The 23,557-nt window shown below is 40.1% G+C and overlaps 1 protein-coding gene across 1 annotated transcript in view; it reads left to right on the top strand.

Annotated features, from left to right (window-relative positions):
- zbtb16b (zinc finger and BTB domain containing 16b) overlaps positions 1-23,557 on the top strand; it is a 41,043-nt gene that overhangs the window by 5,736 nt on the left and 11,750 nt on the right. The window contains exons 3-4 of the mRNA XM_083886633.1: positions 3,082-3,179; positions 10,242-10,328. Coding sequence (XP_083742759.1) covers positions 3,082-3,179; positions 10,242-10,328 — 185 coding nt within the window. The remainder of the gene's footprint in view (positions 1-3,081; positions 3,180-10,241; positions 10,329-23,557) is intronic.

Genomic DNA, 23,557 nt, shown 5'->3' with positions numbered 1-23,557 from the left:
TAACAGTTTTCCTTTAAAAGTTCGTAACATTTTAATAGTTTTAGTTAGGTTAGTAACATTTTAATAGTTTTCCTTTAAAAGTTCGTAACATTTTAATAGTTTTAGTTAGGTTAGTAACATTTTAATAGTTTTCCTTAAGTTAGTAACATTTTAACGGTTTTCCTTAAAAATTAGTAACATTTTAATAGTTTTCCTTAAGTTAGTAACATTTTAATAGTTTTCCTTAAAAATTAGTAACATTTTAATAGTTTTCCTTAAAAATTAGTAACATTTTAATCGTTTTCCTTAAAAATTAGTAACATTTTAATAGTTTTTCTTAAAAGTTAGTAACATTTTAATAGTTTTCCTTAAAAGTTAGTAACATTTTAATCGTTTTCCTTAAAAATTAGTAACATTTTAATAGTTTTTCTTAAAAGTTAGTAACATTTTAATAGTTTTCCTTAAAAGTTAGTAACATTTTAATGTATTTTATTTTTTGTTCCCAACGCTGCAAAAAAAAATTGGCACAATTTCTTGTAACAATCTTTTTTATAATGCATAAAAATGTTCTCGTTAAGTTCATGAGATTTGTTTTATATATATAACATAACATTTTAAGACATCGCTAATATCTGAAATTATATTTTTACTGCAGATTTTGGACTAAATCATGAAAACTTTCTCTAATTTTAGTTTTTAATCATTTGGAAAACACTGCTGCTCTTCTTATGCTACATTTAGAGTTTACAGTAAAACAGGTTTATTTTTAATAAAAGTAGTGAAGAATCTTCAACAAGTCAAAAAATCAGAGCGACAGCGTTTTTATTTATTTATTCTCAGAGTCGACTGCAGTCGTGTTGGAAAGTTTGGAACGGAGTCTGAGTGAGAGAGAGGATTTGATTTTTGAAATTCAGACGTCGGCCTCAGCGTCTCAGGGTGTTTTCATATTCACTCGTTCACTCTCAGCAGGACTTTTAGATTGATTTCATTATTTATAAGCTCCTCAGAGTCACACACACACACACACGCACAAAGATCTCCTAAAATCAGCGTCCTCTTTGATTAACGTGATTGCAGATGTTCATAATAATCACTGGCGTTTGACTCGTCTCTAATCACTTGAAACAAGAGAAACATCCCAACACCACGGCGTCGTCGTCCAGCCGTGATTACGACGACGGCGTCTGACATTTCAGCCTCGCGCTGGTGAAACGGAGCTTCCTTACTGTGAAGGATTCAGTGAAGCGTTCGTTTGTCCGCAGGTCGACGGCGTCTCTGCGCGGCCACAGGTTGATGCTGATGCTGTTGATGAAGCAGCTGAAGAAACAGGTCACTGAGCATCATGTGATCTGACATTTGTCTGAGGAGGAGACGAGCGTCCACGTTACACCTCACAATCACTATTATTATTATTATTATCCTGTGATTTCTGATATAATAACATCAAAATATAAGATTCTTAGACGACAGAGGAGGTCACTTTGAGGCTTCATCTGGTTCGTAAATACTGACATTAGTATTTTTGTGCACATTTTTGTATAAGAATATACAGAACTTGTAACAAATGTTACAATGTTTAAAATTTTTAAATTACTTACGTGGAATTTTTATTTTTTTTTTACGAAAAAAAGTCAAAATTCTGACTGTTTTGTCGGTTTTTTTTTTTTTTTTTTGCAATAATGTATCCTTTTCCATAGTAATATATAAAAATGTGACACAAATTTTACAAAAAATGAACAAAAAAATCATCTTGTTGCCAAAAAATATAGCAATTTTTCAAAAAAAAATGGGCAAAATTTCTCTCAAGTTCCCAAAATGGAACAAAATGTTGCAAAAACAAACAAACAAGTTAGTTACAGTAAACGTTTTTCTAATGTTACAAAAAAAAATCACTTATGTTACCCAAAATGTTTTTAAAAAAAAAATGCGTTATTAAAAAAAACATTAAAAAAAACATGTATTGCTACAAATGTTACAAACCTAAGAATGTGAAACGTTTTTCAAAATTCAAAAATTTGAAATTACTAGAATTCAAATGAGTTTCTGTGTATTGTATTTTGAAGAAATTTGATTTAAAACTGTGAATGCTGACATCACATACTGGTGCTTTAACCTCGTGGCAACAATGACGCTCTGTGGTTCAGACTCCGGAGACAAAAACACACGTATTTACAACACGGTTACAGGGTTTTTTCCCTCTCACCTGCCAAACTTCAGTCTCACACGACCGCAAGAGTAAATTAGACATGAAAAGTCGCTCAAACGTACAGCAAAAAAAACGCAATTATTCAAAGATTTTTTTTAAGAGAAATCTTCCAATTGAATCACTTTCTTTAGGATGTAAATGATGTTTGAATGTTTTCTAGATTCTTTACTCCGTAAAAACAAAGAAATCATTTAAACTAAAAAAAATTTTTTTACAAAATTTTCCAACATTTTCTGACAACAAGTAGTCGATTAACCGAGAAATGAATGGTCAGTTACATCCCTGAAACTGTTGATTTCCTGTGCGTTACGTTGGTTTTCGTGTGTGTGTGTCTGTATGTGTGTGTGTGTGTGTTCTCGTGGGTGATGTGAGGATAACAGATGCCTCGTACATGCGCTGATGTGTGTGTGATATGATATGATAGGTTACGCTGGCGGCACAGCTTCAGCCAATCATCGTCTTATTCTGCTTTTTCTGTTTCTGTTGCAGGAGACGTGTGTGTTCTGTGTGTGTACAGTGTGTTGTGTGTGTGTGTGTGTGTTGTGTGTGTGTTGCAGTGCTGGCGGGTGGAGGAACGCATGTGTCTGCACTCTGAAATTAGCCAGATATCCTATTGTCTGTGTTCCTTTAGCATTCATGCGTTGTGTGATTCACGAGTGCGAGGGCCCTCTAATGATGCTGCTGCATCCACTCAGGGAGATTCTGAGGCAGAATTAAAAACATGCTGCTCTTGTTACGAGGACAATGATGCTTGTGAGTTTGGGGAGAGAGAGAGAGCGAGCGCAAACACACACACACACACACACACACACACACACAGACAGGGAGGAAGCAGAGGCAGATTTGTGTGTTTGTCGTCGTTAACATGCTCACATTAGTGTTTGTCTGGTCCACAGGAGGCTGCACATGGACGAGAAAGGACACGGCTGTGATTACTGTGGCAAACATTTCCAGGACAGCATGAGGCTACGGATGCACATGTTGTCTCACACAGGTACAGAGATGAACCCTCACCCTCTCACACTCTCACCCTCTCACCCTCTCACCCTCTCACCCTCTCACCATCACCCTCACATCTCACTGTGTCTGTCGCCCCTGAACATGAATTTAACAACAAAAACATTAAATAAGATTGTTTTGAATTATAACGACAAACACAGACTGGATTTAAAGACGGACATTAGCTTCGCTACAGCCCCAGAAGTTGATAGGAGTAGCGTTCAGCCACCAGGGGGCGACTCCACATCTCTTAAATTACAAGAACATGTTACGAGCGTTAGAATGATGTCGTTACAATTGTTTTTCACCTAAGTAACAAAAAAATATCTCATAAAATATCGCTCTCCACCAGGGGGCGACTCCACTGGTCTTAATTTTACAGAAAAGTATGTTAGAAAAAATACTTCCGTTACCAAGTAATTTACAACATGTCGCAATGTAATTTTTTTTTAACTTAAATTAACAAAAAATATCTCCGAGGCCCAAAACATTCACCGAAGTCGGCCACCAAAATTGAGAGATGTAGCATTCAGTCACCATGGGGCGACTCCACAGCTCTTAAATAAATAAAAAATATATATATTACGAGCGTTAGAAAAATGACTTCAGACCTCATAAAATATCTTTCTCCACCAGGGGGCGACTCCACTGGTCTTACAGTTACAGAAAAGTTTGTTACAATAAATACTTCTGTTACTAAGTGATTTAACAAAATGTCGCAAACTGACATTTTTTTAATACTAAATGAGCAAAAAATATCTGGGTAGCACAAAACGTTCACAAATGCTAGCCTCCAGGGGGCGTCTCCACTGGTGTTAAAGTTACTGAAAAGTCATTTAACAAAATGTCGCAATGTTTTCTTTTCTTTTTTTTTACTTAAATGAACAAAAAGTATCTTGGAAGCCCAAAACTTTCACAGAAGTAAGCCACCAGGGGGCGACTATGCCGGTGTTACATAAAGGTTTCAAAAAGTACCGTTAACGGCATCAACAATAACGCACATTAACGCATGACACGTTTCCATGACGACTGACTGGAAAAAGAGGTGCGCGACGTCATGTTTACGTGCCGCGACACCGGAAGCCCAGGCACCGTTTACCAGTTAGCTCAGTTAGCTGCGTTAGCTCCTTTAGCGCCCGCTAGCGTTAGCCTACAGTGGAACTGGAGCGGTCTGTTTATTAAACAGAAAAGAGCAGCGATACAAATAACTAGCGTACCTGTGTACTGCGCTAGTTAAAATACAGCGGTGTAAATAGAGCGAGCAGATTTATTCTAAGTACCACCAGGGGAAGTCTGCGTACCACTGGTGGTACACGCACCACAGTTTGAGAAGCGTGTCTCTACAGAATGAAAAGGACACACATTCCCATAGAAACACTTTCTTCAGAGTCTTAAGGTTTACGTATATATACACATACTCCGCATTAAACGTACGTTTATACGTGGTCTCTGCAGGTGTCGGGGTCAGAGCGTCCGGAGACTTTTGTGTATGTGTGTGTGTCCACAGAAATCTCTCACACACACACACACAGTAAATAAGTGTCATGTCTGTGTGTATTTGCGGTTCATGAAGCCTCTCGACAGTTTGGCCTTTCAGCTGCACCTGTTCATTCTCCTCAGTCTCTTCTTCTTTCTCCACTTAGATCATGATTTTTGTTCCCCACGTTCACGTCTTTCTCGTTTGAATCATTTCTGTGTGTGTGTGTTTTTGGTGTGTGTGTATATATATGTGTGTGTGTGTGTGTGTGTGTTGTGTTTTTGGGAGACTCTGGCCGCTCGCCCGCTCTGCCCCTCTCTCTCTTCTGAGTGATGACATCATCAGCTGCCGGCAGGCCTGGGTGTTCTGCCAGTGTTCTGAAAGCGTGTGTGATGGCTCGCTCAGCTCGCTCAGCTCGCTCAGCTCGCTCAGCTCTCTCTCTCTCGCAGATGTGTGTCCAGGAACACACTGTACCCAAACGCAGACTTAATCAGACCTGACTGCTCTCCCAGAGACTTTATCCAAAATAGAGAGAGGGAGCAGAGAGGGAGGGAGAGGAGGATCAGGGACTAAAAATGAAACTAAAACAAAATGAGAATATGTGGCACAGACGAGACGACGAGTGATGGCAAAAAATACTTCTGTTATTTGGTCATTTTACAAAATGTCACAATGTAACTTCTTCTTTTTTTTTTTTACTAAACAAATAATATCTCGGAAGCCTAATGAATAGCATTTAGCCACCAGGGGGCGACTCCACGTTTAAGTTCCATAAGGGTTACAAAAACGTGTCACGAGGGTCAGAAAAATGCCATAAAATTAAACAAAATGTTGCAGCATCTCTTCAGCAAAAGTCGTTGACAGGAGTAGCATTCAGCCACCAGGGGGCGACTCCACTGATGCTAGGTTACATAAAGGTTTCAAAAAAACGTTACCGTTACAAAAACATGTCACTAGTGTTACCAAGTAATTTAACAAAATTTTACTTTTTTTTACTATGAACAAAAAATCTCAAAAGGGGTAGCATTTAGCCACCAGGGGGCGACTCCACAGGTCTTAAGTTCCATAAGGGTTACAAAACCGTGTGTCACAAGGGTTAGAAAAATGACATAAAATTAAACAAAATATTGCAGCGTTACCATTTTTTCAACTCGAGTAACAAAAAATATCTGTTTAGCAAAAGTCGTTGACAGGAGTAGCATTTAGCCACCAGGGGGCGACTCCACTGATGCTAGGTTACATTAAGGTTTCAAAAATCGTTACAAAAACATGTCACTAGTGTTACAAGAAATCCCGATTTATCTAAATTTTGCAACGTTACTTAGGAAGCCCAAGACGTTCACAGGAGTAGCGTTTAGCCACTAGGGGGGCGACTCCAGTGGTTGCAAACATAATACGGAATGGAATGACAACATTGTGAAGATACAAAACATGTTACAATTTAAAAATAAGTATTTTTTTTACGAAATGAACAAAAAATATCTTGGAAGCCCAATGAGTTCACAAGAGTAGCATTTAGCCACCAGGGGGCGACTCCACTGGTGCTAGGTTACATAAAGGTTTCAAAAATCGTCACTAGTGTGACAATAAATACCAATGTTACCAAGTATTTGAACAAAATTTTGCAATGTTACGTTTCTTATTTTTATCTCTGAAGCCCAAGACCTTCACAGGAGTAGCGTTTAGCCACCAGGGGGCGACTCCACTGGTTGCAAACATAATATCGAAGGGAATGACAACATTGTGATGATATGAAAACATGTTGCAATTTAAAAATATGTATTTTTTTTTTACGAAATGAACAAAAAATATCTTGGAAGCCAAATGAGTTCACAAGATTAGCATTTAGCCACCAGGGGGCGACTCCACTGGTGCTAGGTTACATAAAGGTTTCAAAAATCGTCACTAGTGTGACAATAAATACCAATGTTACCAAGTATTTTAACAAAATTTTGCAATGTTACTTTCCTTTTTTATCTCGGGGAAGAACCAAGACGTTCACAGGAGTGGCGTTTAGCCACCAGGGGGCGACTCCACTGGTTACAAACATAATACGGAATGGAACGACAGCATTGCGATGATACGAAAAAACATGTTACAATTTAAATATCTATATATTTATATTCATATTTAGCTCACGTTACAGAAAGGTTACAACATTTGCGAAACAAAACCAGAAGGAGAATAATGTGGAACAGACGAGACGACGAGTGACACGAGAGATGAGACGCAGAACCTGTGTCTTTTTAAACTTCGCCCGACTCGTCCTCTCTTTCTTTATTTTCTTCAAACCCCAAACACACACACACACACACACACACACACACACTAACACACGTTGTCTCGCACGCCTCGACGACGCGCTTTGATTCTCAATTCACTCTGACATCCAACAACAGCAGCGGCAGCACCTTCGTCGTCTTCCTTCAAGCTGATTTTATTTATTATTTATTTCCTCACGTAAAACTTGTGTCATCGCCACAACACGACAGGAAAAATATATAAAAAATAAGAGCGTGGGGCGGGGGGGGGACGGGTGTGAGAGGTGGTGGAGGTGGTGGTGGTGGTGAGGGGGAGAAGAGAGATATGGATCTGATTTCTTTGTCGCTGTGTATTTCGGGTGTATAGCACAGCCTCAGATCCCGCTGGTTGCTAAGGAGCGAGTGCTCCGCCGCTCTAATGGGCTGATTTGGTATTCAGCTCGATGCTGGCTCTTATTTTGGTATGCCAGACAAAGTGTTTTGATGGAGGACGATTGCAGCCGCGTCTGGAGACAGTTTGATGGTTTATGGATGAGAGCACACTCCGTGCCTTTGACTGCACAAGACAATGCACTGTGTTCCGTCTTATCACACACACACACACACACACACAGTGGACAACATCAGGATTTTTTTACTCCTGAACAAGTTTTCTAAATTCAGTTTCTGTGTAAAACACTGTTAAAAAAAAGGCTTTTTTTTTGGTAAATGAGCATCATTGTTGTTGTTGTGTGAGCAGAAACAGTGGCTCACTGTGTGTGTGTGTGTGTGTGTGTGTCATCAGGAGAGTTGAAAGAGGAGCACATTTTTAGGCTGCGGCGCTCAGAGTTCCCAAAGCTTGTGGGTGTTTTAATGAGTCATTTTAACTTCATTTAAAGCCAGCTGAGCAGAAAATAGATCAGTGAATGAGCCCGGGGCCCAGTATGGATCTGCAACCGATTTACATCTCTGCGAGAGCCAGGCCACATCCAAACAGCTGTGTGTGTGTGTGTACGTGTGTGTGTGTGTGTGTGTGTGTGTGTGTACACGTGTGCAGGTGTGAAAGTGAAATGTTTTCTCAAACGCTCTCTCGTCTTCATCAGAGCAGACAAGGACATTCCAGAGGTGAACTGTAGTTACAGTTCATGCAGTGGGGATTTGATTTGGTGGTGTTGGCTCTGACGTGTGTGTGTGTGTGTGTGTGTGTGTGTGTGTGTGTGTGTGTGTGTGTGTGTGTGTGTGTGTGTGTGTGTGTGTTTTTGTGTTGTTGATAAAAGGATGTGCCGCAGGCGGGAAGAGTCTGCTGTTCCACAGAACACCCAGTCCTTCTGTGGCCTCTCAGGCAGACAGTCTGCTCACTGTTCACAGACTGATAACAGGCCATGGTAAATACATTTGTCGAGGAGAAGAAGAGGCCGTTGCTCCCCGTCTGCTGCTTTTGTTTGTCCTGCCTTGTGTGTGTGTGTTTGTATAACCTGCACATTCGCTTCCTTGTGTTAACACCTGAAAAGAACAAGTGTGCCACGGACAAAAGAGGCTACGGCGCGTTAACAGCAGTTGTCCTTCTTCTTAAGCCCGCGGTGCATATCGCGGACCTTGGTACCCTAGGTTCTGTAGTACCTACTTGAGGTGGCAGTCTGAGGTGGCGCAGGGAATAGGACGCATTCCTACCAAAGAAGAAGAAGAGAACGATGCTACAGCTCCCTCGGACACGTCTGGGTTAGGGTTACCCTAGCCGGTGCGAGGGTCAGATAGCTATCCTTGGCGACAACTTCTTCTGTTGTAAAAAAAAATTCTACTTGGTTAGGTTTAGCGAATACCTTTTTCAAAATCTTCAGTTCTTGTTTCACGAAAGTGTGAAAATGAATATTGTACCGAGTCCCCAATCGTCCCCAATCCAGTTTGCCACAAACAAAAGATTCTACGGCGCGTTAACGGCAGTCCTTCTTAAGTCAGAGTGCACTTCGCATATCGTGGACCTAGTAGCCTAGGTTCTGCAGTACCTACTTCACCATGAGGTGGCGGTACAAATCTGGACGCAGAGAATAGGACGCATTCCTACCAAAGAAGAAGAAGAGAACGATGCTACAGCTTCCCCGGACAGGTCTGGGTTAGGGTTAGCCGGGTTAGAGTTAGCCGGGTTAGAGTTACCCTAACTGGTTCGAGGGTCAGATGGCCATCCTTGGCAACGACTTCTTCTGTTGTCTTTAAAAGGTTCGATTATTGTTTCACTAAAGTGTGAAAATTAATATTGAACCGAGTCCCCCAATCGTGTTTGGCTCGAACAAAAGAGGCTACGGCGCGTTAACAGCAGTTGTCCTTCTTCTTAAGCCTGTGGTGTACTCGCCAAAGTGCGCGTCGCGTATCGCGAACCTTAGTACCCTAGGTTCAGTAGTACCTACTACACCATGAGGTGGCGGTACAAGTCTGGGCGCAGGGAATAGGACGCATTCCTACCGAAGAAGATGAAGAAGAGAAGAAGGTTTTTTGCTTTTCGTAAACTTGGCATCGTATAATGACGTGGAACCATTCAGTGTTGAGATTCTACGACTGATGTCAAAGCTCATGTCGTGTAGTTCTACAAAACTAGACTTTCTATCTACGGACCATTTTTAAAAAAGAAAAGAAAAACAGTGGCTTAAGTCAGTGAGGACGTCTGAGTACACTATAATATACAGACTCGCAGGATTCGTGCCACTCAGATGCCAAAGCTCTACAAGTGACCAAAAATGATCCCGCGGCACGAAACCGCGACCACAGAACAACATGATATTAAGTGTTGGTCTGTGTGTTATCGATCGAGGGAGGCCACCAGTTTGACATCTCTTAACTAATGAAAAAGGGACAAATATATCTGTAAATTAATGAAATGGCAAAATAGATAAAGAAACAATTAAGAGCTGGAGGAGCAGAAACACTATCATGAATCTGGGCTTTCAGCCAAAGACATTTAATTCCAAAAATCCTCCCGTCTTCGCTCCTTAATGTGTTTTTGTCACTGTGGATCAGCATAGTTTCATATGTTATTCAAACACATCTTCATTGTCTTCCTCTGTTTGAACGTTTTTCCTCATCGTTTCTTTTATTCTCTCTGTGTTTCTGTGATTGTTTACATTGTTTGCACATATTTTAGAGAAACGTCTTCCAAAACGACGATATTTTACGTTTAGTTCTGTTTGTGTGTGGATAGAGACGACCTTTGCTGCTGCTCCTTCCTGTTGTTTCTTCTGAATGTTAAATGAAATGAATGACTCTACAGGTGCATAAAACAAACGCGCACACACACACACACACGCATGTGTTTGTGTCTGATGGAGATAAATGTGATGTTTCTCCACAGCTCCTGCAGAGGCGCTGGTGTGCGATCAGTGCGGAGCGACGTTCTCCTCAGAAGACGCTCTGGAAGCCCACAGGCAAACGCACACAGGTACTGACAGGACTCACACAGACACACAACACACACTCCCTTTACACACACACACACACACACGTATTCTACAAAATGATGGGTTTTGTTTGTTCGTTTGCAGCTGTTCTGCTCAGGACTCTGAGAGTGGTACAATTAACTGAAATTTAATCAAAATCGCATGCGGTCGTTTTCATTTTCAAAATCACAGGAGGCGCCAAAATGAGCCAAAACGTGTCAATTTACAATTTTAAATTAAATATTGTGCTGGAACTATACACATCATACTGGAGAAAATATCGCACAGATTTGATCAAATATCGTATATACAGTATAGTAAATCATTTAAAATATGTTTTTATTCAAATGATGGCAGGAACATTTTGGTGGATTAAACCTTTAAAACTTAAAGTATTTAGACAAGGTAGTATTTTTGTGGATTAAACCTTTAAAACTATTTAGATAAAGTAGTAATTTGTGACAAACGGGTGAGAATTGACAGAGAAATTAGAGTTTTAAAATCACCCTCGTCTTCATTTTTTTTTTTTTTATTTAACATGGGAGTCAATGGGGGGTTTGAGCAGAACTCTCTGCACTTTTAGGTGATTTTAAGAAAAAACTACAAGTCATATGAAAATGAAAACAACACACAGGGTTAGACAACGACCATAGAAACAGTTTCATGTAAAAATTGTCTGTGTAGGCTGGAAATTGTGAGCAGAAGAAGAGTTTGTTTAGAGATGTTTCTGATTATTATCATGGACCTCAGCTAGAGTGTGCCACTATCGGGCGCAATACACACTCATTATAAAATCTCCAAAAAAAGTACAAAACTTAAACTGTGATTTTTTAAAAACCGTAAAGTATCAAAATGTGAATTTACGTGAGAAAAGTTTCAGGACTTGTGACTCGTTTAAAGTTTCAACCACGTCTCTACGTTAAAGTACGACGACACTGAGAGGCTCCAAAGTGGTGCCGGGTTGATATCGTTTCACATCGTTTATGTGTATGTGGAAATTCTTCTAATTTTTCTGTGATTTTTGTCGCCATTGTTACTCAAAACACTTAGAAACTTCATAGGACAACGTTACCGATCAAACCATACGTTTTGATATAGGATATGCAGGGTTTTTTTGTTTTTTTTTTAAACTGCAGGACGAGTTATCGGCGCAAATCGCAATTTCAGTCAAAAATAATCGCAATTAGATATTTATTTCAATATTGTTTCAGCCCTACACCCCTAACATTCTATCAACACAGATATGTACATCAATAGTCTGCCGTTACAATCGATTTGCCTCGGGTGCACTGTGGAGTCGGTATGAGTGTTTTTAATGCCATGCTAACTTGTATCATTGACTAGCGCTAGCCATAGCATCAGCGAACTCTGCAACTAGAAGAACTGAATGAAATTTCTGGAAACGTCTCCAGACGTCTCCATCACACCGGCTGAGTTGGAATATAGGTCTTATGTTCAAAATTCCGAACTATCTCTTTAACTATACCCAGTTAATGTCTAACACTGACTTTAACCACAAGCTTAACCAGTTCCTCAGAAATGAGTTTCTCTAAATGAGCGGATTTTGACTGGTGATCTTGTGAATGGAGATCTGAACTGATTCAGCGACTGAGTGGCGACGCTGGGCCTCCTGCGGTGACCGTGTCCACTTATGATGGGACGCCTCAGCGCGGATGTAAACAGCAGGTGTGAGCGCGTCCCGTCTTTGACCTGGACGACGTGTAACGCGCAGAGACGTTGAGTAACTTGGCTCTGAATTTGCTCGTCATGCTCGCCGGGTTAAACTGTTCCTGTCATGATGCTCCATAATTTATCAACAGAAGGTGGGAGGCGCTCTCACATATCACCCACTTAATATCTGCTGGCACCCACAGCCGCTGCATGCCACTTATCCACCGCGTCACAGCAGCAGCAGTGTTACAGTTTACACACACACACACACACACACACAACAACATCCATCGTCCAGTTTGTGTCCGTCACTAACAGTTGGCGCCGCGATGAGTCAAATATAAGTTATTTTTATTTATGAATTTATGATTTATGATTGAGCAGCTTGTGATTCTCTGAGCTCTTGACTGTTTTGGAAGAAGCTTCTAGAAGTGAGGTGTCAAACCCGCGGCTCGTGGCCCACAATCGGAAGAGATGTTATTGGTAAAAATGCATGTTATTTAAAAGATACACACACTAAAAAAGTATGGAAAAATTCAGCAAATTTGTTTGGAAAATAATCTGCAGCGACACAATTGTGGGTCCCGACCCAGTATTTTGGAACCACTAATTTATATCGATAGGAGTTATTTTATAGGTGTGTGACGAGGTGTGTTACGTCACGATACGATAGCTCTTCTTCTGTAGAAAATGACGTCAGTTTTGTAAAATTATGAGGAAAATAGACGATAAAGTAGTTGGGTCAAATCCCAAATGTCAAAAACTTTATCTAGAAAGACATTGTCAATCTAGTGTTCAAAAGTTTGGGCTCACCTATACAATTGTGTTGTGTTTTCCATATAATTATTACAAAAAAAATATTTTTCTCAAAATATATATTTTTTTTCTCAATGTTATTTTTTTCCCTCAAAATACATTTTTTTTCTAAAAAGTTTAATTTCTTTTTCAAAATATTTTTTTCCTCAAAATTTCAATTTCTTTCTCTAAATTTGAAATTCTTTCTCAAAATGTTAATTTCTTTCTCAATTTTATTTTCTCAAAATGTACATTTTTTTCCTCAATTTTATTTTTTTTCTCAAAATTTCAATTTCTCAAAATTTCAATTTCTTTCTCAGTTTTCTTTTTCTAAAAATTCCAATTTCTCTCTAAATTTGAAATTATTTCTCAAAATATTTTCTTTCTCAAAATTTTAATTTCTTTCTCAAAATCTGTACATTGAATAAGAAAAAAAGTGCTTTTCCTTTAAAAAAAAACGCCATTTCTAAGTGAGCCCAAACTTTTGAACGGTCGTGTAAAAAGTTAGAAACCGAGCAGAGTCGAGCCGTGCCGAGTCATGCTAGAACCATGCTACATGCTAATGCTATTTCCCCCCCCCCCCCACGACAAAGTGTCTGAATCCACACCTTTTCTGCTACTGTCAGAGAAAGGTGATAACCCTCTGAGGAGCCGCTGGCATGTAACTGTAACTGCAGGTGGCGCACGCACGCACACACACACGCGTATGAATAGTTAATGTGTGTGGACATGGAGGGGGTGTCAGCGATGCCCATGAAGTTTCTGCCCTTATCTTTAGCAGAGTTGTAAACACATGGAGCTCAGGTTCAGAGGCTGGCACTGTATCCAGAGCAGGGTACAGGAGGGCATTAGTCTGACGGCCTGCTGTGACGCACGCTGTTCTCTCTCTTTACAGTTAATGACACACGAGTTCAAACCACCACCGCGTCGTGACAACAACTCACGTTATTTCTCTATTTTTTTTTTGCGACTTTTCAGAGCGTTAATTTGCCACGTGCGGCACAAACCAGTGAAGCCAAATTAGTTTCCTCTTAGCAGATTAACACTTGTCAGAGCCCGAGCAGCTGCGCTCGTGCTGCCTCCTCCTCCACCTCCTCCACAGGGGGAAATAACCCCTACACTTTCAGGAGACTTCAACTATATCGTACGCCGAGGCTAATGCTAATGTGGCGGCGCGAGGCCCTGTCGGTTTCACAGTGAACGTTTTGATATGTCAGAGGTGAACGGCCGTGAGGAGGGAGATCAAAGGGAGACGGGGGGAGGGTACGTGAGGACTTCCCGAGGGCAGGAGCTGCTGCTGCTGCTGCTGCTGCTGCTGCTGATGCCAACACTGAGAGGAAAACAACATCATGTGCTGCAGTTTACTCCTCACCACAGCGCCGTCACACTCCTCTCTCCTCTCTGACCTACTTGTCATAGCCCAAAAATAAAGTAAAATTAAATTAAATTAAAAAAAAGAATGGATCTGTCTCTGAATCACTCGAAGAAGAAGAAGAAGAACAACAACAACAACAAAGAGGTTTGTGTCATCAGAGGAAGACCAGACTCTGAGGAGAACTCCACACAACTGTCGATTAGCACCGACAATTATCAGTCAAAAAAATGTGTATTTAAGTGCCTTAATCAAGCAAAAGTGTGATGGAATTTGGGTAAAACTAATATAAAACTATTACAATAAGAGTTTTCAGCTTCTTAAATGCGAATATTATCCAGTTATATAAAAAGCAAAGAAAATAATTTGACTTTCTCTCATTTTTACACTTTTCTTGGATATATATATAGATATATATATCTATATATATCTATATATAATTTGAACATTTTCAGTCTGGGAGAAACCAAAACTGAAGCTCAACACACATTTAAATCACTTTATTTAAAAAGGTCCTCATGACATCAAACCTCTAATTTTGAGCACTTTTAAAAAGGCAAAAATAAGGTAAGGTAAAATGATTCATATTTGGTAATTTTTTTTTTACATAAAATCAGTTAAACTAAAAAAAAAATTCTAAAATGTCTAAAATTCAGAAATAAATTGAACTTTATTTTTAAGGACCCGAACCTTTTGAATAACGTATTCCCCTCCTCGCCTGAGGTGGCGCTGCATCAACAATTACTGAAGGAGACAACAATGAACGAGAAAACTCGCTCGTCTGTTGTTTTAATGCAGGACAACTTCTGTTTGTCCAACTGCGAACTGAGACCTACGTTTTTAGGTGGATCAGAGTTCGGACTTTCCGAGCGAACGAGTTAGCATTCGATTTAGAAGGAGCTGGTGTGAACGCAGTGTAAGTCTGGAGTTAGCCAGTGTTAGCTAACATTTCGGTTATAGGCCACAAGGTGAACCCTGTTATCGTTTCATTCCGCTCCACAAGCGTGGAATTACATAATCTTACATTCATAAAAAAAAGAACGAATCATGCTTATCCACCAAGAAAAAGTTATTCGCGAAATTTCCAGACGATTCTTCTAGCGGCGTTGTTTTTTTTGCTGAACTAGTCCCTTCACGGCGGAATAAGATATTGGGCAAAAGTAGTGCCACGGTTCGCCACGTGGTCGTTCTACACCAATTGGGCGGCCGCCATGTTTACCAATATCGGACCAAATGGATTCTAAACAGTGTTGTACGCTTGTTTCATGTCGTGTTTGTCATAAGTATTTAATACCTCACTACGTCCGATGTATTTGTGTTACATAGACAGCGTTTGTGAGAGGTTTTACTATCCGTGACTGGAGCAACGCTAGCTAGAACGATCACGTGACGTAACCGTGGCACTGGTCGACATTACGCCGAGGTTTTTGAGAACGGACGTTAAAGTAACGTACCATTTTACTCCGGTCGCCTCAGGGTAGGACGGCGCTGGTTTTCTCGGTAATACCGCGGAATTAATAAGTTTTTAAGTGGACAAAAAATGTAAGAAGCAAAGAGTCTTTGCTGCTGCTGCTGCTTCATGAGCTGAAGAACATCACCTTCTGTCCGAGCGTGGCCTAATTAACCAGTCCAGTAGACCATTCACTTACTGCCCCCCCCCTCTTAATGCAGACCTTTTAGCTCCTCTAATTGAGTGTCCGTCATCCTGTTGTTGCCCGTTAATACCCGCTTATAATTCGTGCAGGCCTGAAACTGAACCGTTTGTGTGCATCTTGTTTAAATATATATATAATATACATATAAAGTGACGGTTTCGCAGAGAAAATGTGGTAAAGATCGTCCGAACGAAGGCCAACGAAACTGCGAGTGTGACCTGAATGAAGCGCTCCGTGGAGTGGTGGTTAAACACGAGCAACGTATCTCTTGTTGCATTAATTATTGAGTCGGTTGTTCCTCACTCGGGTAGATTAGCCGTCCACTGATGAGTGCTCGGGGTTGTTTAAGGTACTGTAGTATCTGTGTGTGTGTGTGTGTGTGTGTGTGCACACCGCCACATCTACAGGAGAGAGCTGTCTGCATGAACACGCTGGAGTGAATGCACAGGGTCATGTGAGGTCTAGCACATAATGTAGCCTGCATGACTATGTGTGTGTGTGTGTGTTCACAGTCTGCCAACTCACTGATATCACCCTGTTAAACACACACACACACACACACATACATGAGTCGAGCAGTGGCCTCAGGAAACAGCTGATTGACACGATCAGCCACGATTTGGTGGGAAATTGCGATATTTGCTATTAGACACTGTCACGTGCAACTCAGCGGCCGCTTTATTAGGTACACACTTTTGACTGATTGTACTATTCTGGAGACAGAAATGGTTCGTTTGTATGAGTGTATCATATATTATTGTTTTAATGTCATTTACAGACGCGTATATCAGTGATTTTACACGTCTTTTAAACAACTCTTAACTACATTTACTGCCCACAGTCATCCGAGCAACTTAAAGTAGGCCTGAAACAATTCATCCATTATACATCGATTGCTTAATTAATCATAAAGTACTTTGATAATTGATTAATGGGTTTGTGTTTCTCTGGAGTTTTCAGCTCCTTCAAAGGTGCTTTTTTTTCTAGTTTATTTGTTAAAAATAACAAAGAAAATCATTGAAAGTGAATTACTTTTAGTTTGTGGACATTTGAGAACATCATCATTTTAAACCTTAAAGGTGCATTATGTAATAAATCTAAAGCAACTGGCCATAAAATCCTCCTAATATGTCACAGAGACTCAGGAATAATGTTCATATAACAAACTGAACTCACCAACAACAACAGTACAGACAAAATATTTGCATTAAAGAAAATATATTAGCAGACTGCAAATAATTTTTTGGCGTCATGTGGCGCCACCTACCGCCGTCTACCAATCATTGCAGTCAGTAGTGTCTCAGGTGCCGAGCAACCACGGGTTGCCAGTTACGTCAGAAAACGAAACCTAAAAGACCTCGGTATTTTGAATTTGAATGTAGTAACCGTTTTTGGCCACATTCTTACATATGGCGCCTTTAATTATTTGATTATTATTACTGTAAATATATATTTATACTGTGATTCTGATCAATATCGAGCCAATACTGATACCAAGTATCATATAGGTTAATTCCTAGTAGTATACGTTTTTTATTATTATTTTTATTCAAGTGGCATTTTATATCATTAAAGCCTTATTTCTAGATTAAATTTTTTTCAAATCTGTATCCAATATAGTTATACTTTAGCATTAGCACAGAAAATACTGCCAAAACATTAACTACTACTACTATAAGTGTAACGCATGTGCTGCGTTATATATCGTAATATATCGTAAAATCGTAGGCTTTGTAATTCGCTAAATTCATCCTCAGTCGTCAGCTGTAGTTGAAGATGTTTCACTCTTCAGCGAGTCCGTTCCGTTTACGTCGGAACTCTGCGTCGCATTGGAGAATTCGGTAAAAGACCGTGGACGCAAACGTATCTTGGGCTAGCCATTGTGAGCAATACGGGCTATGCTAGACATTAGGATTTTCTCACAAAAACAGCGTGAGCAACATGCCTACGGTTTAAAATGAAACATGTACTACGTGTACGACCGATTTAACGTGAAATAAACACGACAGAAATGCTAATAGTGTTGAAAGTAGCAAGCGTTTGTACGGTGGCAGTCATTTTGGAGTCGTAACTTGGTGGAAATTCCGAGTTCTGGCTGCAATGATGACTGAGAAATGCTAATTTAATTGTTTCAAATTGCGATTTTTAATTAAAAAACAGTACAATGTGTTGAAATAATCACTTTAAGTGGTCAAATTCTGCAGTTATTGGAGGCATCATTGGCAGAAAAACGCCAACACAGAGGAGAAATTGTACAGATTTTCAGGACAACAATCTCAAAATTTGCAGCGGGGTTTACTCCCAGGTTCTCGGGGTGGGAAAACTTTTGTTTGCGTCTTGAAAGGAAAACAGGCTGCGCTTATTTGTGAATGAAGGGATTAGCTCAAACACTTCACCCCGACAAGGACCCTGATCCCTATCTGGTTGCCTGGACACATGGTTTTTTTGTTTTCTCGGGGCAGCGTGAGAGCGCCGGCCGTCGGCTCTGCGAACGAGCGGCAGATGTACGCTAAATCACGCGAGCGTCCGCGGCACAGACGGCCCAAAAATAAAAAACATCAAACTGTCCACGAGTGCCAAAAAAAAGTCTTTGTGCGCGGAGACGATCGGCAGTAAATGTTTGTGTTTTCTGCGCCGCGGCAGAGTCCCGTGAAAAGTAAATCATTATTCCCGCTGTTAAAGGCTTCCTCCCCGCTGAAGACAATGCTCAGTCAAACCATTGATGACATGGTATTTAGCCCATTCAGGGCCAAGGGTCAGGAGGTCACGCAGTGCCTTAAAAACCTCAACCCCCGAAGGCCATTGTTTGGTGGAGGGTGAGAAAGCAGGGGGCAAGGACAACCAACTTTAGGGCTTACTCTCCCGTAAAGAAGCTCCTCTGCACTTATTAACAAAGATTAGAAAAGTCCTTTATCTTTAAGTACGGAACCTACAGAGAAGGTTTTAAATTTAACTCCAGTTCCAGTGAGGACCAAATTAACTTTGGAATAGTGTGAAATTGAACTCATTTGTTGTTCATTTTGAACTCTGTTAGTGTTACTTTATGACTAAGAAAGTTAAATTTACTACAAATCCAGGGTAGATTTAGTCTTAATTTCTTATGTTAAAACTTCACATTTTATTGTGTCCTAAATAAGAGTTTAAGATAATAACAGTGAGTAAATCAGAACATTTTGTCTTAAATGGTTGTTTAAGTATAAAAGGGCACTAACTACAACATTATTTATCTTTAAAGTAACATTATGTACAGAATCTACACAGAAAATCTTTTAAATTTAACACCAATTCCAATTAGGACCAAATAAACACATATATACACAATATATACAAAAACAAGACAAAATGCCACCACTAACATAAACACGTCCTCTCTTCCACCTACGTTTGTTTTGTTTGTTTACACTCAGATATATATTTGTTGTATTTGTTGTTTGTTATTTTTATTCCCGCTGTCAGTTTTAAAGCACAGAAGAATCTTTAACGTCTGCAGAGTCGTCGTCAAACCTCAGATCAGGAGTGAGAATCTTGTGACAGAAATGTTTGTCACATTTCTTTGCTCAACTTACCGCCCGTGACAGACAGATGACGATTTATTATTTTATTTTATATATTTTTTTATATCTGTGAGCGTCAGCGAGTAACACTTTACCTCCTCAAGGAAACTCTGTTCAACTTTTATATAGAATAATATCAAGGACATAGCTGTGATATTATACTTAGAACTTTAATATTCTAGACTTTATTTGTACAGCTGTTTATATTTAATATTTGATTATACTTTCTATATTGTAAGAGTTGCCTGAAACTCTGCTGTAACACAAAACATTTCACAGTTTAGGGATCAATCAAATACATATATCTATGCTAGCTAATTAGCATCTATCTGTGAATGAATCAAAGATGGCAAACTAACCATCTATCAGTTATTTAAGCTAGCTAACTAGCAGCTATAAATTGTTTACTGTAATTAAGCTGACAAATTAATGATCTACCATCTATCTATCATTTGTTCAGCTAGCTATCTAGCCGACGATAACGATTATTTATTTAAGCTAGCTAACTAACAATCTATCAATCGTTTACTGTATTTAAGATGGCTAATTAGCCTTCTATGTATCATTTAAGCTAGCTAACTTGTCTGATGTATAATTGAAGACAGCTAACTAGTACCTATCAATCGTTTACTGTAAAGCTAGCTAATAGCCATTTCACTATCATTTATTTAAGTTAGCTAACTAGCCAGCTAGAGATAGTTTATTTAATCTAGTTAACTAACAGGTCTATTAATAAATTACTCTGTTTAAACTGGCCATGTATATATCATTATTTTAGCTAGCTGATTATCCATCTATCCATCATTTATTTAAGCTAGATATTTAGCCATCGATTAAAGTAGCATCTTTCCATCCAAGCTAGCATATATCTGATTAAAGCTTGACACCGAGTCATGGATCTAAGCTAGCTTACTCCCATCCATCTCAGTCAGAATAAAAACAACCAAAAACAACCATTATTGTATATATATTATCATATACAGAGTGTGCACAGGTGCTTGAAGTCCTTGAAAGTGCTTGTATTTTAACGGTTTCTTTTGAAAGCGTGTTTGATGTTTGAAAACAGAGTTGTTCTGTTTCTATTTCTGAACAAACAGCTCTGTGACTTTATGAGTTATGAGTGGTTTTTGCTGATGAAAACAGGTTGTAAAATAAACACTCTGAATCTACTTATAGACACAGAACAAACAGGTTTTTTCAGTCCGTTGCTATTACAAAATACAAATATGACAACACCAACAAGAAATATGACATTTAAAAATCATTATTATGACTATGTATCGGTATAAATATGTACTTTATCAAAGCTGTAAAGGTCCTGAAAGTGTTTTTTTTAAAGTGCTGGAGTTTGACCTGTGTGTGACAGTTAACGCAAAGACGATCATTGAAGCCACTTTAACGTCATTACAGCACAGATAATGAGTTATTCGGCTGCTTGGAGCCTCTCTGCTCTGTGCTTCACCCGCAGCCAAACACAACATTGGAACAGAAAGCGCTCCCCCTGCTGGCCGCAGCAAACACCAGCAGAGGAGCGTGTGAATAAAGTGACGCGTCACCACAGGTCACGCAGGGACTTTGTTTTAATGTCATTTATGGACGGCTGCAGCGTGAATGAGTGAACTGCTGATGTTCAGCGATGACTCAGCTCAGAAAGTACAGCTGGTGAAGAAAGGATTTCCTGTTTGGTCAGCGGATGAGTGGACGGGGGTCGGGGGAGGGGGTGGATGGAGGGGTCGGGGGGGCAGCAGAGGCGTGGAGAAAGAGGAGTCGTCTTTTGTTTTGAACTCAAATATTGTGATACGTGGCTAAGAAAAGGAGCCTCGGTCATTAGGCGACAGCATAAAGACGGGGATTGTGGGAGTTTGAGCGAGCGGCCGATGACTAATGGGCTTTTGGTCAATGAGGACCTGGATCCTCATTGTGTGTAAAAAAGAAAAAAGAGAAAAGAAAAGGAAAAAATCCCGAGGATAAAGCCTGTGAAACAGGTGCAGTTCATTCCAGAGGATCAGCTCGCTGCTGCAGGATTGTTAGGATCAGAGAATGTCTTTCATCCTGTTAATGATTACAAATCATCACTTCTTCTTCACATGTGTGTGTGTGTGAGTGTGTTTCTATAGGTCTGAAAAGAAGATAAATCATGAAAAGAGGAGGATTTTGTGCATCTGTGGATTCTCTTTATTGATCATTATTAGAAGTGTCACGATTCTATTTTAGCAAAGATGTGTCGGTCATTTTTACACTTGTTCAGTTTAGTCCATGATCATTGGTTTTATGTCATGATAACTCATTTAATTGTTTTTATTCCGATTTTTCAGGATGAAAAGTGTGTTTAAAAAAAAATTAAAGAACAAATAATACATATATTTTGGTCACACCTCAACGGCATCATGCATAAAAGGAAAAAGGTGCACGATATTAGCATTCGTGTCTCTTTGAAATAAGGTCATAATATAATGGAAATTTATCTTGTAAAGCTGAACCATTTTGAATAAATGGCTAATGGCTTATAAAAAATATAAGTTACGCAGAAGTTACGCGAAAGATTGGCGGAAGTTACGTGGGAGTTACGCGGAAGTTACACACGAAAGTTACGCGGGAGTTACGCTGGAGTTACGCAGAAGTTACATGGGAGTTAAGCAGAAGTTACTTGGGAGTTAAGCAGAAGTTATGTGGGAGTTAAGCAGAAGTTACGTGGGAGTTACACGGAAGTTACATAGAAGTTACGAGGGAGTTAAGCAGAAGTTACGTGGGTGTTACATGGAAGTTACGCGGGAGTTGCGATTGAGTTACGCGGAAGTTACACGGGAGTTATACAGAAGTTATGTGGGAGTTACGCAGAATTTACGTGGGAGTTACGCAGAAATTGCACGGGAGTTATGTGGAAGTTACGCGGGAGTTATGTAGAAGATACGCGGGAGTTACACGGGAGTCATGCGGGAGCTACGCTAGAGTGACACAGTCCATATCACCAAATCTAAATTTTGACCCACCCCTTAATACCCTGGTTAAAACAGTAAATCAGTATTTCTGATGACGTACCACCAGAAGACGCTTTCGTACCACATAGGATGCACGAGCCGCAGCTTGAGAACCAAAAACTTAAAAAGAGAGTCTTGTTTCTTTGAGCTGGACTTTGACTCTTTGATGGATTAGTAAACACCGCGCAGAGGCTTGTTTGTGATTTCCGTCTCTCTGCCTCTGAACGTCTGCTCAAACCTGATTGAACCTAAAAAACCAGAGTGTCTTCCCTCTTTAGTATGAGTGTGCCGTATCCCCCCTTTTTCCCCGCGTTAATTCCAATTTAATTGCCAGTTGCCTCAAGGCACTTCAATAACAGTAACAAATGATTTGATTTAGTGGACCTCATCAGACTGCATTTTAAATGCGACACAGCAGCCCCACTTGAATTCCAATGAAGTGCTGGCACAGTCCTCTGTTTACTAATGATCCTCTGCTGGAGATGTCTGATTGAATCCGAGTCAGGAGCGACGGGGACCTGCTAGCATCGCAAATGATCTGCAAACCTGAGCAGACGGACGAAATAAGGAGCTCATAATCTCACGCTAAAAGCCTCGCGCTCGTCGCCAACGTCGCGTCCAGTCGAGTGAAAACGCGAGTTTGCGGCCTGTCGATCAAACGCAGACTGTAACGACGTCTTCGCGCCGACGTATATTTGTATTTTGTTTAATTCTTTTGAACTCAAACACCCTCCACACACACACACACACACACCGACCAGCAGCAGGCTGCAGATCTGTATTCGTGGCCACACTCTGTGCAACAGGAAAAGCAGCCCCCAAAGAGATGCCAGGTCACACGCAGGATTAAACTGGATTGTGTTTTTTTTTTTTCCTGCAGTCCTGCCTTTAATGGCTTGATATCACTACTTAACATTCAACACAGAGGCAGGCGCGCGGCGCAGGCATCATTTAGGGTGGAGCTAGCATCAGCCGCTCTTTGAGCACAGACACAGAGGCTGCAGCCCGACTGACTCCTGATGGGGAATGAAGAGAATAATTACACATCTAACACACCGGGAAGGAGCCATTGATTGTGTGATTGGCATGCTGTGCATTGTGTGTGTGTGTGTGTGTGTGTGTAGTGTGGGGGGGGGGGGTGATTCTTAGAGAAAACAATGACATTTCATGGTTTTAAAATAGACGGTATATAAAGACTCAGAGTTG

This window comes from Microchirus variegatus, assembly GCF_963457635.1.
Source record: "Microchirus variegatus genome assembly, chromosome: 3".
Classification (NCBI taxonomy): Eukaryota; Metazoa; Chordata; class Actinopteri; order Pleuronectiformes; family Soleidae; genus Microchirus; species Microchirus variegatus.
Note: the sequence above shows the minus strand (reverse complement) of the source record. Positions and strands in the feature narration are given on the sequence as shown.